This window comes from Manis javanica, chromosome 3 (genome assembly GCF_040802235.1).
Source record: "Manis javanica isolate MJ-LG chromosome 3, MJ_LKY, whole genome shotgun sequence".
Classification (NCBI taxonomy): Eukaryota; Metazoa; Chordata; class Mammalia; order Pholidota; family Manidae; genus Manis; species Manis javanica.
In genome coordinates this window covers 201,542,687-201,558,507 of record NC_133158.1, presented here as the reverse complement: position 1 = coordinate 201,558,507, position 15,821 = coordinate 201,542,687, and the positions used below count along the sequence as shown (strand labels likewise).

At 36.3% G+C, this 15,821-nt stretch overlaps 1 protein-coding gene across 7 annotated transcripts in view; it reads right to left on the bottom strand.

Annotated features, from left to right (window-relative positions):
• Positions 1-15,821, bottom strand: part of ANAPC10 (anaphase promoting complex subunit 10) — a 156,035-nt gene that overhangs the window by 69,302 nt on the left and 70,912 nt on the right. For 3 of the 7 annotated variants that reach the window (XM_073232615.1, XM_073232617.1, XM_037024641.2), the window contains one exon: positions 7,504-7,678. The exons of 1 other annotated variant lie outside the window; for it this stretch is intronic. In XM_073232615.1, coding sequence (XP_073088716.1) covers positions 7,504-7,678 — 175 coding nt within the window. 3 more of the 7 variants (XM_073232616.1, XM_073232618.1, XM_073232619.1) reach the window with 3 other exon arrangements.

The window sequence follows — 15,821 nt, the reverse complement described above, 5'->3', positions numbered from 1 at the left end:
AAATATAAGAAGTATATAGAGGCATTATTAGTACACAATTAGTCACCCTGTAGAAATGCAAATTAAAACCGCAATAAGATATCACTTCACGTCAGTTAGAATGGCCACTAGCCAAAAGGCAAGAAACAACAAATGCTGGCGAGGATGCAGAGAAACAGGAACCCTCCTACGCTGCCGGTGGGAATGCAAACTGGTGCGACCGCTGTGGAAAACATTATGGAGGTGCCTCAAAAAACTAAATATAGAAATACCATTTGACCCAGTAATTTCACTCCTAGGAATATACACAAAGAAAGCGAAGTCCCTGATTCAAACAAACATATGCACCTCTGTTTATCGCTGCACTGTTTGCAATAGCCAAGATACAGAAGCAACCTAAGTGTTCCTCAATAGATGAATGGATAAAGAAGAGGTGGTACACATACACAATGGAATATTATTTAGCCTTAAAAAAAAAAGAAATCCTGCTATTTGCAACAACATGGATGGATCTAGAGGGTATTATGCTCAGTGAAGTAACCCAGGGGGAGAAAGACAAATACCACATGATTTCACTTATTTGTGGAATATAAAAACTAAACAAAACAAAATTAACAAAACAGCATTAGATTCATAGACACTGAGACATGATTAGTGGTTACCAAGGGGGAGGGGGGTGGGCTGGGGAGGGCGAGGGAGGGGACAGTTGAACCACTGTGATGTACATTTGATAACTTAAAAAAAAAATTACCCTGTACATAAAAGGGTAAGATTAAATATTCATCCCACCCTACTCTACATTCCTTCCATCCTGTAACTTAATGAAATTACATGTTACTCATGGTACTCATGTTAACACCCTATATTGTACTCTGAATATAACCTCCTCATTCCTCCACAGATTTGTGCTTTTCCATGCAAAAATGCCCTCCTATTTCATCTCTCTACTTAAATCTGCACATTGTTCTGGAAACAGAGTATAAATTTAGGAACACTTCTTTCCCACTCCTATTGATTCCAAACTAGGACACTCAGTCCCTTACTTTGAGCTTCTCTCCACCCTGAGGAAGTAAACATCTGATCTGTAAATACAGGAAGAATAAGAAGAAGAAGAAAAAGTCCTTACATTTATTATTTCACTTAGTCCTCTGAGTTGCACTGCTATTACTGCAGATGGAGATGCCCAGGCTTAGAAAGGTTGTGTGTGGCAGATACGGCTCATTGACTACCTAATATCCATTCTCCTTCTTCATTGTATGGAGAATACTGTCTTTTTATTTTTTTCAGGGAGATGACATGTTTTGCCTTAGAAAATAGTAATTTCCTAAGTCAGCAATAACAATCCTGCTCCCTGATTTCCCGAACTCCCTTCCTTTCATGTAGAGGTGGCCATGGGACCCAGATCTGACCAATGAAACAAAAGTAAGCTGGAGATTTCTGGGGAGCTTTTCTCTTCCTGATAAGGAGAGATATGGCCAGTGCTATTCTTCAAGTCCCAACGCGACAGCTAGGAAGGACTACAGCAACTATCTTTTGACCATGAGAGAATAATTTTAAAGACCTAAAAATTCTTAGAAAACCTCTACTGGACCAATGAACTGGGTACTTTAATATATAAGAAATATAAAAACTTATTTGTCACTGTGGTAGGGATTTCTTTTATTCATAGCTAAATGTAATCCTGACACAGTGATTTTGTAAAAATGAGATAGAAAATGCAGAAGGGATCTTATAAAAGAAAAGCATGTGCATTTACTGCATCTCTACCATATGTTCAGAATTATAATGCAAATATAGAAGATAAATGAACTGATTCCTTGTTTTTAAGTGTTAGTAATACACAGTACAGCATTCATATGTGAATATGTGAATATAGTACTGGCAGATTACATAAATATTGAGGGGATTTAGAATAAAAGAATGGCCAAAATAATAGGTTAAAATCACCTAAGTAAAGGCATTCCAAGGAGTGACTTCAGAGCTAGTTCTTGATCAGGAAAGTGGAATCAAATGGTAGAATACTGACAAGATTAAAGGCCATTTGATATTACATATAAAGTAGTAAAAGAAAGAATGAGGGAGCTGTGTGCATAAAAGAGACAAGCATATTTACTAGAACAAAAATTTTAATAATGAATAAAGGTTATAAACAAGGAAGATGTATGGCCTTAAAGGGACGCCAGAGGACTTCAGGTTTACTTAGATAGGTAAGTTTATATAGGTAATGTGGAATTAGTACAGTATTTACAGAAAGCCGTAAGATGGAATATTGGTTGGATCATGTCCAGCTAGGGGCCGCCTGCCATTGATCTAGAAGGATGTGAGTGGGGTGAAACTAAAAGTGACAATTAAAATGGAGAACGAATCTACAGGACTTGGAGTTACTGAGTATGGAAAGGAGAGAATCGAAATTACACCCGATTACCACTCAATCAAAAACTTCAGAAGAAGAAATGCTGGATTTTGTTCTGAACAGCACAGATGACTTAGAAAAAAATAGAGCCTTCAGAAGAATGAGTTATTTGTGTCTCTGAGTTACTGAATGCCACCTTAAAAATAAGCTCTGCTTTAAAATAAATAGTAAAAATCCTTTCCTTTGTCTTCAGTAAACACCTGAGCATGTTATGATAATGGCTAGTCATCATCCTCCTTTACCAAGGCTACCCTCTATTTTGTCTCCATATTCATTTAACATGTGATTCTTATAAATTGAAACAGTTGAAAAACAGCTGGCTGAACTCTCTGCTTCAGTGCTTCGGATACTTTGCTTCTTGGTAAGCAATCAGTATTTTGATTCTGCTGTAGTAGTAACAGGAAATGATCTGTTAAAATCTGGATTTCTAGCTATAGATGAATGCCAGGTAAAGAGAAGAGCTAATCTCTGAACAAATTCTATAAAAACAGTTTGAGGAGTTATTTCTGGGACCACAGGGAGAGAATCCTAATTTGCTCTCAACATTAGAAAAGCAAACGCATAGTAAAAGAATATGTCATGGCGACCCCTGAATTGCAGCAGTGGAACACTTACTGCCGCAAACCAAGTAATTACGACTGTTAAGTGCTACAGCTTCAACTATACATGAGGTGAAATACCATTTCCTGAAATAAAAATTCACTGGGACAAAGGTTTCATAAACAGGTAATACACTTCTAAATTGGTCCAAGTACAATTTTGCTTATGTTCACAAAATACTAAGTTGGTTCTATTCATGAGAAAGGACAAGAGAAGACAAACAATGGAGGTGGGATTAGCCACAGAATAAAGGGAGGGTACTTTCACATAAAATTGAAAAATAAATTGGTTAATAGAACTAAGAAATAGTTTTAACCTTTTATATAAAATTGTCATGAATTATAGACATTTTCTTAGATTACGGTGTGTGTGGGGGGTGGCTTATGATTTGTCCTATTAATAAAATAAATCATTACCATAGATCATTTATACACTAATCCCTGAGACTTTCTTCTGAACCATTTTCCTCTTTCTAAGGCTTTCTGGACACCACTGCACAGAAACAGACCCAACTAAACAGCAAACCATGAGGTACAGAGAGCTTTCTGGTAGAAGGTTGGTAAACAACCTCGTAGAGCAAAAATTTCCAAACACCACACTCTAGGGAGTCGGAGAAGCGAGGAAAGCTGGAACAATGTGGGCAAGAGAAAATAATTCTTGATTTAAAAGATCCACAAAGCAAAAGTGTCCACCTAAAATCACAACTACAATGTTTTAACTTCCTTAATGCTTTAATGTAACATATATTTGCAAATGTTATCACTTTAAAAAGGTTAATTGATGAAATAAAGTAATAATCAAGAATTCAGTTAAAAATATGACATTTAATTAATTAAGAATTTTAGAACAGTAACAATTTCCTAAAACACTAGAAACATATAAAAGATCATGGCTCAACTAGTAGATTCATAAAATTTTATACTAAAAATTGATATGGTTGTGCATTAATTTGCACTAAATTAGTAGTCATAATGGCTAAAGGAACAGAAGGCATGGTGTCTAAAATTACTTTTCAAGATTTGTCTGTGTTTGAATCGTTGGAAACTTTCAAACTAGAATAAATTACAAAACATCACTTGATTCTGAACACACAAATCATCTGTTTCAAATTAACTGTTGCTACTCATACACAAACAATGATAGTCTGGATTCAAGAATAGACTTGGAAAGTGAATAACTAGCTGGTATTACAGTCTTTCTTTCCAAAATTCTACCTCCTCCACAGTGTCTTATTTTCACCTCTATCTTCCTGAACAGGAAGTCAGCTCTTTGTTCTCTTCTACACGCCAATATGTCAGATCTTACCACTCTAATTTCTGATTTGGTTGGCTAAAGACCTACTATAATGTAAGCAACTGGAAAGCAAGCTGTGCATCAGATTTATCTTGGTTTTTTTATTACATCTAATTCAATACCCAGTATCTACTAGTCTTTTTAAAGTTGAGCATTTATTAGTGTTCCTTAAACTGCTGTATTTAACAATTCTACATTTTATATAGTTTCTTGTGATAATATTTCCTCAGGTAAAAAACAATTCTGAAAGTGTCATACTTAGATAATAGGTGAAATTTACAAATTTAAACCTTATGACTGCAGTTTGTCCAATACCCAAACATATACTAATTACAAATGAATCAATGAATTTGCTCTCATTGTTTTAACTATTAAAAACACTTTTCAGTTTGTTTTTTATTCTCAGATCTTATATAGTAAGAAATATAACTACTTCAAATCTAGCATCTTTGAGTGGTTCCTATGTAAAACAGGTAAAATAAGCTCTTTTTTAATCAGCTTTACTGAGGTATAATTAACATGCAATAAACTGCACATATTTAAAGTGTGTAATTTGGTTAAGTTTTGCATACATGTATACCTGTGAAAGCAGTACCACAGTTAGGATAATGAACATTTCTATCATCCCCTGAAATAGTCTATCCCTTATTCTCCCCACTCCACATCCTACACAACCACTGATCTGCTATCACTTGAGTAGCTGCATTTTCTAGAAATTAAAAAAAAATAGCATCATATAGTATGTACATTTTTTTATGGCTTCTTTTTCTCCACATATTTTGGAAATTTATCCATGTTGCATTAACTGTCTACTCATTTTTGTTGCTCAGTAATATTCTACTATAAAGCTATATCACAATTTGTTTATACATTCTCCTATTTATCAACACTGGGTTGCTTCCAGTTTTGAGATATTACAAATAGAGAGGCTATGAACATTTAGGTACAAGTCTTTAAATGGACATATGCTTTCTTTCCTCTTGGGTAAATGCCTAGGAATGGAATGTCTGGGTCACATGGTAGGTGTATGTTTAACTTTTTAAAGAAATTACCAAATGTTTTCCAAAGTCGTTATATATTAATTACATCTTCCCCAGCAGTTTGAGGTCTGGTTCCCCCATATCTTTGACAACACTTGCAATTGTCTCTTTAATTATAGTCATTCTAATGGTTGTGAAATAGTATCTCATTGTCATCTTAATTTGCATTTTACTAATGTTTAATAAAGTTAAGTACCTTTCCATATGCTTATTTGTCAATCCTATGTCTTTGCTGGTAAAGTGACTATTCAAATCTTTTGCTCAGTTTTCACTGGATTGTCTTCTCACTGTTGTTAGAGTTCTTAATATATTCTAGATACAAATCCTTTGTTGAATATATAATTTTCACCTTTTAAAAAAAGAAATGCAACTGCTTTAGATAATTATGCTTTGTTAGTGTAGCACTTGGTCTATCTGTACTTTAACCCTTATAATAAGGGGAAGCATTATCTCTATAATCCTCATCTACCAAGTTTCCCCATGCCTAATAAGGTGGTCCACCAGCAGACATATGAAAAATAATGAAGGAGAAAACACACTGACTTTTTCAACGTTCTTATTAATCCCTCCTGATTTTAGGAGCTTCTTAGCAAATTATTAGTGGTAGGAGATAACAGACTGGATCATGTAAATGATAATTAGTTCTCTTCCTTTTCTCTTTAAAGCAAAATTTTTTAAAAGCAGTTAAAAAGTAGTAACATTATTACTTTTTATTAGATTTCTCTGTCTCTTAAACTAAACCCTGTTGTTTACATGAATGTGTTCCTTATCAGACTAAAGCAAAACACCTAAAATAGTGCCCAGTGTATACTGCTACTCTTGTTTACTTGATTCCCTCATTTTCTTTTAATTCCTATCCAGGTGTTTGGCTTCAGTCCTCTGTTCTATCCTTCCCAGCATCTCACATCTATACTTGGATTAATTTGCTGGTCCCAAATTTTTGGTTGCAGACTTTTTGGTGACCTTGTAGATCACCTACCATGCTTCTTATTCTTACTTCAAAGACAACAGTGAAAATGGCAATAAAACTCTGTGGAACTCATAGGAAGAACAGCAGAGATTTTACACAGTAAAAGTGAAACCATCTTTTTTTATAATATCCATGTGAATCAGTACTCTGCCAGAATAAAGCAAACACATATTTATTTTAGACTTTACTGTTTAAGACTTCAGCCTACCCAATAACGCAAGAACCACTGAAGAATGTTTCCCAAATGGAGCCAATCTGGGAAGTTCTATGGCTAAATAATCATCCTCAAAATATAACAGATAGAGGGGGGACAAAAAGTATACAGAATCAAATCTACTCATTTTAAACTTAAGCTCCTTTAAAATATTTTTATAGAGAGAACAATTTCGCATATTTTTAAAATTTTTATGAGACATTCTCTGGGAATGCTTGAGTGTCAGACACAAATTTCAAACTAACTCTTCTGTAAGGAGCACTAGAACTAATATAAACAGCAGATTATACTGGCAATCTCTGACCTTATACCAGGATATAGACAACCCTAGAGTTAAAAGCATTTCATGGAAGTAAATCATGATACAATTAACTATATTCCCTAAACCAGAATGGTTCTCATCAAACACCTAATGCTAAGCTTATTGTGACACTGTTTTTTAAAAGGTCCAGTATTAAAAGAATAAACTTCCTCTGAATAAAATAATAATAATAATAATACTTTTGGCCTATTAAAGACAGTATCTATTGATAAAACATAGTTTTGTTTCTAAACATGCAGTAAACCATTACTCTAATGTATGATCACTATATGAAACAATCACCTTGTTAATTGTGTATTATTTTTGTACACAAAAAATTCTTCTATACACAAAATTTATCTATCTTAAAATTTTCAGTTTAACTGGTTTTCCTTTGATATAGGAAAAATTTAATGATTGGCTTCAAATACATTTTTAATAATTAAAATATGTGAGCTTTATTTTATGTTAAAGGAAATAAAAATAGTGTGACCCAAAATTCCACTTATTAAAGTTGCAATAAAATACTCACCAACACATAAAAAAATGCAAAATAATTGATCATTTTTCAATAAAGATCCCAGATAAAATACTGACTGATAAAACAAAGATATGTTTAATGACTTTTGTTCTAAGGTCACCTTATTGAACGATACATCATGAAGTCAATAGTTGTACATCTAGGAAATTTACCAATGGAGCTCTCTTCCACTGGTGTATATATTTTAATTTGTCTCATGTGGGTGTCTCTTCCATTTTGGTGATTGGCTAGAACAGCAATCTGTATCATGAATGTGCGAGTTGGCTTCTTATGATTATCAGTTAAGGGAACATGAATCCAGCCACTTGGTTCCACCAATTCAAGTTGCTGCCAAGAAAAGAAAAGTCAGATTATGTTTTCACCCACCGAATATAATTTATTATAATGAATGCATTCTAAAGTTGACTTATAATTAACATTTTTGCTCACTAAGAGAATGACAAATATAGTAACAACCATTCCTAGTTACTGGACACTTTTCTATGGTCCATTTTTGACAGTTGCTAAACACTTTTTATGTACCATCTTAGTAGACAAAATAAAAATAAATGCATGCAGTTTTAGTGCTTATGGAACTGGACATGTATACATGTACACAGCCAGTTGAAGATCATGCTGATAACAAGCAGGCAAAGAATCTTAACATTATGTTTCCGGTATATTTTATTACAAGGACCACACCTGACACATCCAAATTCACAGAACAAAAATCAGATATGACAAAAACTGTAAGAATATTAACAAAAGAAAATCAGTCATTAAATAAACATCAGACTTTTCCTTGGAAAACAGTAAGTGATTTATCTAGTCTGGATGATAATCTAAAACCCAAAATGTAGGTTTTTAATTTCTTTCAATAAGAAATACCAGGTACTTTAAAAATTTTTTTAAATTTAATTTTAATCAAGAGTCCAAACTCTGCATCCTTAACAAGGGATGGAAAACCATAAGGCAAAAAGCAAACCTACATTTCGAAAAATTTTCCTGAAGTTATGAAGTAGTTTTTTAAAGATAAATACTGCTTTTTAAACTATCTTAATTACTGAACATATATGAACCATATGCCTCGCAGAAAATACAGGTTTATCTCATCAACACAGCCAAATGGTAGTGAGTATCAAAGAATCGCTGTCTGGATCCCATGAATTACTCTAGCAAAACAATTATATAAGCACGACTGTGTCATCTTTTCCTTCACTCCTTCCCTTCTTTTTCTTTCTTTCTTCTTTGTCTCCTTTTTCTTTTTTCTTTTTTCATTCTTTCTCTCCTTTCTTTCTTTTGGAGAAAGAGGGTAAGTAGACAAAGCAGAGATGGGGCAAAAGAAAGAGAACTGTAATCTTTAAAAAAAGGAAGTTATTTTTAAGATTGAATGACCTCCTCCTTTGAACTACAAAATGTAAGAATAAATGAATCCCTACCCCTTGTGGTATTTTTAGGCAGCAGCCTGTTATAAACTTCCATTTAGCACTAACTTAAAATGAATGAGTCAGAGGCCAAATATACCTGGTTTCTATCAGTAATCTTTTATTCATTCAGGCAACGAATACTTATTGAGTACTTCAAATGTTCAAAGTACTGTTCCAAGTACAGGTAAGCATAAATATAGCCTTGTTCCTAACCTGAAAAAAAGTTTTATTTCCAAAAGCAGGCTACATACCAGATGTGGTCCAGGGCTGCAGTCTGCTGACCCTTGACACAGGGAGTAGTTATTGATGGAGCCTATCTTCAGAAAGGTGATGTAATTTCACAAAATAGATAAGATGTCTCAGTCAGGGTAGAGTCAGGAAACATACAAGTTATTTTAAGGGAGAATTCACTAACGTGGATTCACGCTGTTAACGAGAGAAATGAAGAGGCCAAGGAGAACGCTAAGGTATCATGGACAGACAGGCGCGGTGTGAAGGCTGGGGGACAATGGAAGAGCCAGAGATTACTAAAACTCAGAGTTTATTTTAGGACAGGGATCCTATAGAGTTGAAATTCGGATCAGTGAAGAGGGAGCCATTTGGCTGGTGCTGGCATCTCTGCAGGAAGAGCCCACATGGCCGGCACACAGACCCCTGAGGAGTGGATGCCGTCTGGCTAGCAGTATTGGTATGTCCACGTGGGGCTTCTTGAGGTTGGTACCATGTTAGAAAAACTGCTTATTCTAAAAAATTCACAAATGATTAAAATGGTAAACTTTATATTATGAATATTTTACCAAAAAAAAAAAAAAACCCCACCAAAAAACTCAGGGTCTCTGTTCAAGTCGAAAAAACCCCAAGTCATAGCAATACTAGAACCCTTAAACATTGCTGGTAAAAAAGTAAGATGGTGCAGCCACTTTGCAAAATTATCTCACAGTTCCTCAAATGCCTAAACATAGTCTCCATATGACCGCGCAATTCCACCATTACATACATATCCAAAAGAAATGAAAACATGCTCACATAAAAAGTGTACACTAATGTTTGTAACAGCATTATTCATAATAGCCAAAAGACAGAAACAACCCAAATGCCCATCAGCTAATAAATGGTAAACAAAATGGGGCAGACCCATAAATGGAATATTATTTGGCAATAAAAAGAAATGAAGCACTGATCCATGCACAATATAGAAGAACCTTGAAAATAAGTGAAAACAGCCAGTCACAAAAGACTGCACTTTATATGATTCCACTTATGTGGATGTCCAGAGTAGGTAAATCTATAGAGACAAAAGGTAGTTTGGTAGTTGCTTAGGGCTGGATAGTTCTTGGGGAGGATGGAGGATGGGAAGTGACTACTAATTGGTACAGGTTTCTTTTGGAGGTGATAAAAAACTATCTGCCATATATGGATATCTTAGCATATGGCCCAAAACTCATAGATGCTGAAGAAGAAAGCATTGGGAAAGTTCCACCTAAATCAGAGGTAGATGGGACCTTACCAAACTGCAATACAGCCTTGATGCAGAGACTGAGAGGAGTAAAGCTGCTCAACCACCTGCCTTCCAAGGGAAAAAGCAAACTCTCTGAAGAAAGAAAATACCATCCAGAGCAGCCCTGTCCTACAGAAAAACAGTGTGGGCCACACATGTGAACCAAATATGTAATTTTAAACTTCCTAAAATGTAGTTATTAAAAAAGCTGTTTCTGAGCTTCTCTCCAAATCCTAACACCTATTCTGTCTCTCTCTGAGCTTATTTCCCTAAGAAAACAGAAGCAATTAGAAAAAATATGCATCAGCTGTTATATAGTAAACTGCTCCAGCATCTTTATGAGGCCAGTTCTTCCCTTTGCTCAACAATCCCACCTTTTCTTTCCCCAACAAAGACTCTGCTCTCACAATAAACATTCTCTCTCCAAATCATTTTCTCTTCTCCACTATATCACTGTCATCAGCATATAGGCATGCTGTAATATTTGCAATCTTAAAAATTAAAAATAAAACCCTTACTTTAACCCTATGACCTCCTCCATCTACTGCCGCAATTTTCTGTTCCCTTTCATTGTAAAACTCCTTAAAAGTTTCTTTTCCCCTACCTGCTTTTTATCTTTATTCCTATGGAATTTTGTCCCCACCACTGAAACTGATCTCATCAAAATACCAGTGACCCCCACCTCGATTCTCTCTCGAGTGCTCTTTGGTACATTCTATTATCGTATTCTAGATTCTATCTAACACTGTGCTTGACTAAGATCTATTTATATTTAAAATTTTAAGACTTTGAAAGCTTTATATAATACTGTAGTTTAAACATAGTTTTGTACACAAAATATATAACCTGGTTTACTGAAGACAGTAAGAGAATGTTGTAAATGAGAGAGTAAATAACTGGTAACTCAGGAAAGAGACACAAATTTATAAAGATTAATAAAGTATAAGACATTAGTGCTAAGATAAATAGGATACTTGAAATTATTTGCTTAAAAATGCGTCTACCTGAGTGAGCTTGGAAGTGGATCCTTTTCCAGCTGAGCCTATGATGAGACTGCAGACCTGGACAACACCTTGACTACAGCCTTCTAAGATCCTTACCAGAAGATGCAGCTAAGCTACACCTAGATTCCAGACGCACTTGAACTATGAGATAATAAACATGCGTTGTTTTAAGCCACTAAATTTGCAGTAACTTTTTTACACAGTAGTAGAAAACTAATACACAAGGGCAGCAAATGAATAATGAATACTGAAAATTATATGACAGATGAAAGTTTTGTTACTATAAAGTGTCCAGGGCTTTACCAGTGTTTATAACTAACCCAAATATATATATAACTATATAACTACTAAGGCATTGCTAGTGTTCATTTGAAATAAACACTTTTTCAAAATTTAATTTCATTTGTTGACCTTGATCTTATTTAATCAGTTTACTTATAAAATGTGTGTTTTAGGGACAACCTACATAGTAGGTATTCCATGTCCTAACAGGACTGCAACATCAGCACTACTGCCAGTCCCGAGCCAATCAAATCATTTCTGAATAGGAGTGACCTTTTCCTCAACATTCCTTCTGTGATATCAGCTACTACAGTCCAAAGTATACAATGGTGAAAACTGTATGCAAGTATAATCCATTAAAGTTTCTCTGTGAAGGTCAGGCTAGCTCCAGGATCTTTTTCTTCCTCTCAGCAACCTCTAAGTCACTACCTGCACTCTGGCTGTGATTTATTTAAAGGCAGGTACACCCCTCCCATGGAAACACTGATTACAAGTATTATTAACTTCACCATAAACAAAAGTTATATTTAAAAAAACCCAGAAGTCATTCATCAATAAACATCATGTCAAATATTAGAAAGTTGTTTACATGTCTTTTCCTATTGTCAATCACATATACCTGAAAAGTTAGTAAGAGAAGGAACCATTTGATAGCTACTTCAAGAAAACTGTTCTCTACCTCCCACGCCAACTTCCTTCTCCTCCTTCATTAACCATAGCTGCGATGTGATGAAACTACAGAATCTCAACACAACTATCAACACAGAAGCAGCAGATTCTGGAATTGAACCATCCTTTCACCTAGGAAGGAACAGAATCACTCAACAGCAGTGATGACCTACTTGTGGAAAAAGAAAGTCTAATATGATCCAACAGAAACTTCAGAAGTTCCAAATGTGTTGAAAGTAAGGATACCACAAAAACAACTTAACAAGAAAGACAGATTCTGACTTAAAGAGCTCAGCATGGAAAGCAAGCTCTTTTGCCCTCCTGAAGAAGGCAACCATCTAAGAAGGCGACTTTCAGGACAAAATCAGTCACCTTGCTATATATGGTCGAGACATTCATTTTGGACAGTAAGCTTGAAAAAGTTTCTATAGAGAGAAATTTACTTCAGAAAGAGTTCCTAGAGAGTTAAGATTATATAGCTCAAATGGTCTTAAGGTTACCTGTTTTTAAAAAGGAGGTATAACAAAAAGAGACGAACTTAGAATGTTCTATTAAGTTCCATGAACAATTCTGAATAAATTTCAAGTTAGTGTCAATTAAACACAATAATTTCATTAAAAGCCTAAAACAGTGAAGAAGTGTTAAGAAGAAATTGCAGAAAATGTTTGGACAATTAAAAACACTTCCCAAATTAACCAGACTTAAACATTAAACTTAAATTATTAAACAGAAAACCAGTAAATATAAACACAGGCATACACACATAATAAAATCATGCCTTTGTTTTGTTGTAAAAGGAAAGCCAAAAGTCTTATCTAAGTAATAAATAATTGAGAAATGATAGCAATAGAAAAAGAAAATATGTAGCACAGTGGAAAGAATGTCAGACAAGATGTCAAAAGATCAAGATGAATTTCACTTCTAGTCTGGAATTTAAGCAAATTACTTCTTCTCTAAACTATTACCTCTCCATCTATTAGGATGAATCATATGAAATTGTCATTTTTGTGAATCAAAAACAAAATTAATGTAATTTTATTTCTGCATAACTTTTATACATCCTCACAGGAATGTTGAAAGGTAATAAGTTCATTGTTGCTCATCCTTTTCTGTTTGAACCTTCTCATCCTTTCCACAGGATGCAACCTCCTTTTTGAAATGAAGCCTCTGTGACTTCACCTTCTTCAGGTGTCCCTCCTGCCTTTCTCATCTCTTCTTTGTGTCTCGGGAGACTCCTCTGTCCGTTCCTTACATGCTGTATTCCTCATTGTTCTTGGCTCTACATTAGTCTCACAACAAAGTTTTATCTACACAACTCTCATATACAATCATATCCAGACCCATAACTTGAGGTACCTCAATGGCTCTATGCTGATGATTCAAAATTTCATATCTCTTTTTCAAGAGGCAACTGCTGAAGGTACCATCCAAGGACAAGGTATCTATGGAAGGCAAGACAAGACAAAGAATCTACCATAGAGGCCACTTGAGAAAGGTCTGGACTTTAAGTGTCTCTTTTAAATTCAAGAGAATGGAGTAGACTGTGGCAGATCAACATTCCTCCTGAAAATAACTACAGGCAAAATATAAAAATCATCATTTTAGAGAGATCAGAGAGCTGCTAAAGCATACAGGACTAGAGGAGGCCAAGATTCTGGGGAGGAGAGGATCTAAGTGAGGGTGCTCGTCTCTCTGTACCCACTTTAAGCATGGGGATGGCATTTATTGATTCTGGGATGAGACAAAATGCTGAGAATTATGGTTTTTCCCAGGCAAGAGTTGCTTCTTGAAGCCAAAGAAACATGTAGAGCTATTACTAGTGGTCATTCAGAGAAGACCAAATTAGAGACTTCAAGAACTTCAAGCACACGCAGCCTATTTTCTCCTTAAAATACGTGCCACACTGTAAAGTTGCCTGAAACGGAGGATGAAGAGTAAAGATAAACAAGGTGGCAGGGGTGTGTGTGGGGGGGTATCTCTGAGTAGCAAAGCAGAGTTTCTGGCAATCTCTCAGAGCTGGAGAAATAAATACTAGAGTCTAGAACCTGCCAAGGGGAAGGACCCCAGGGAACACACCAGGCTCTTGATGGAAGCCTTGAGTGGCTATAAAGAAGTGTTAAAGAACAGACATAGATGGAACCTTATCAAAACTGCAACACAACCTCAACTCAACTCAATTCAACTTAGAGTCTCACAGGAGTAAAGCTGCTCAACCATCCACCCACCACAAGAAAAAATAGACTCTCTAGAGAAAGAAAATATCATCTAGAGCAGCACTATCCAACTGAAAAATAGTGTAGGTCACAAATGTGAGCCATATATGTAATTTTAAATTTTTTAGAAACTAAAGATAGCAGTGTGAGAAGTGAGGCAGAAATCTCCTCCCAAAACCACATATAATACAAAAATACAGCAAATACAATTATTCCTAAAAGAGTGACCAGAAGTAAGACTGCACCAGACAGTCTATAGCGGGGAAAAGATAATGGAAAATCTACATCACAGAAAAGGGTAAAGTGAAAAAAGCTGCAACCCGGTGGGTTCCAAGCACTGCCCCCCACCCCAGCTCACCAGTGGGAGGAAGAGAAACAGAGTGGGGAGGGAGTAGAAGCCCAGTACTTCTAAATACCGAGCCCTAGAAATCTACTCTGGGAGCACAAACCCACATTGCATGGTGCTCTGCAGGTTAGAGGGGTTGAAAAGCAAAGTCAGACAAATTTCAGCCCCCTATGGAGAACAGGTTCCCACAAACAACTACTCTGGGACAAAAGAAAGATAGGCACTTTGAAATACTTCCCAACAGTGAGAGGGCTGCTAAAAGAGCAAGGATTACACAGAGCTTGCTGCTCAGAAGGAACAGGTGGATAAAATCATCCCAGCACACTCAGCCCAGCAGGTTGGGAACTCTCAGAAGCTTCAGGCGCTCCATCCCCCTGGCTGGCAACACAGCTCCAAGGCCCCCCACTGTGATAAGCAGCCTGCCACTCCTTCCTCCCTGCTGGCACCTGCACACAAACCCATCGTCCTCGCCATCGTACCAGGCCAGCTGGAGGGCAGCCCTGCCTACATCAACTAGAGTGGCTTAACCCAGAAGCTGATCTATGAGCGCACAACTAACAGGCCCTGACAGTGGAAGCAGGCACAGCAGCCAGGAAGCAGAAAACAGTCTGTCCTCCGGCAGGCACCAGCGCCGCCCACCTATGACCACCACCATTGCTCCAGGCCAGCAGGAGGGCAGTACCATCTATGGAAGCTTAGGAGCTTAACTCAGAGGCTGCTCCTGCGTGCGGCTCACTGGCACTGACAGAAGAGGCTGGCACTGTGGCTGGGAAGCAGGAAAGAGTTCACTCTTTAGGGTAGGTACTGGCACTGCTTGTCTGTGACCAGCTGGGCAGCTCCAAAGAGCAGAACTTCTCGGTACTAGAGGGCACCACCTACATAAACCTAGTATTTCTCATTATCCAACAGGATGATGAAAAGGCCGAAGAACCTTGTTCAATCCTAAATCCCTGAGACACCAGAAAGAGGGCTCAGTGGCACTGAAATCACCAATCTTCCTGAAAAATAATTAAAAATAAAAGTCATAACCATGCTAATGGAGCTACAGAAAA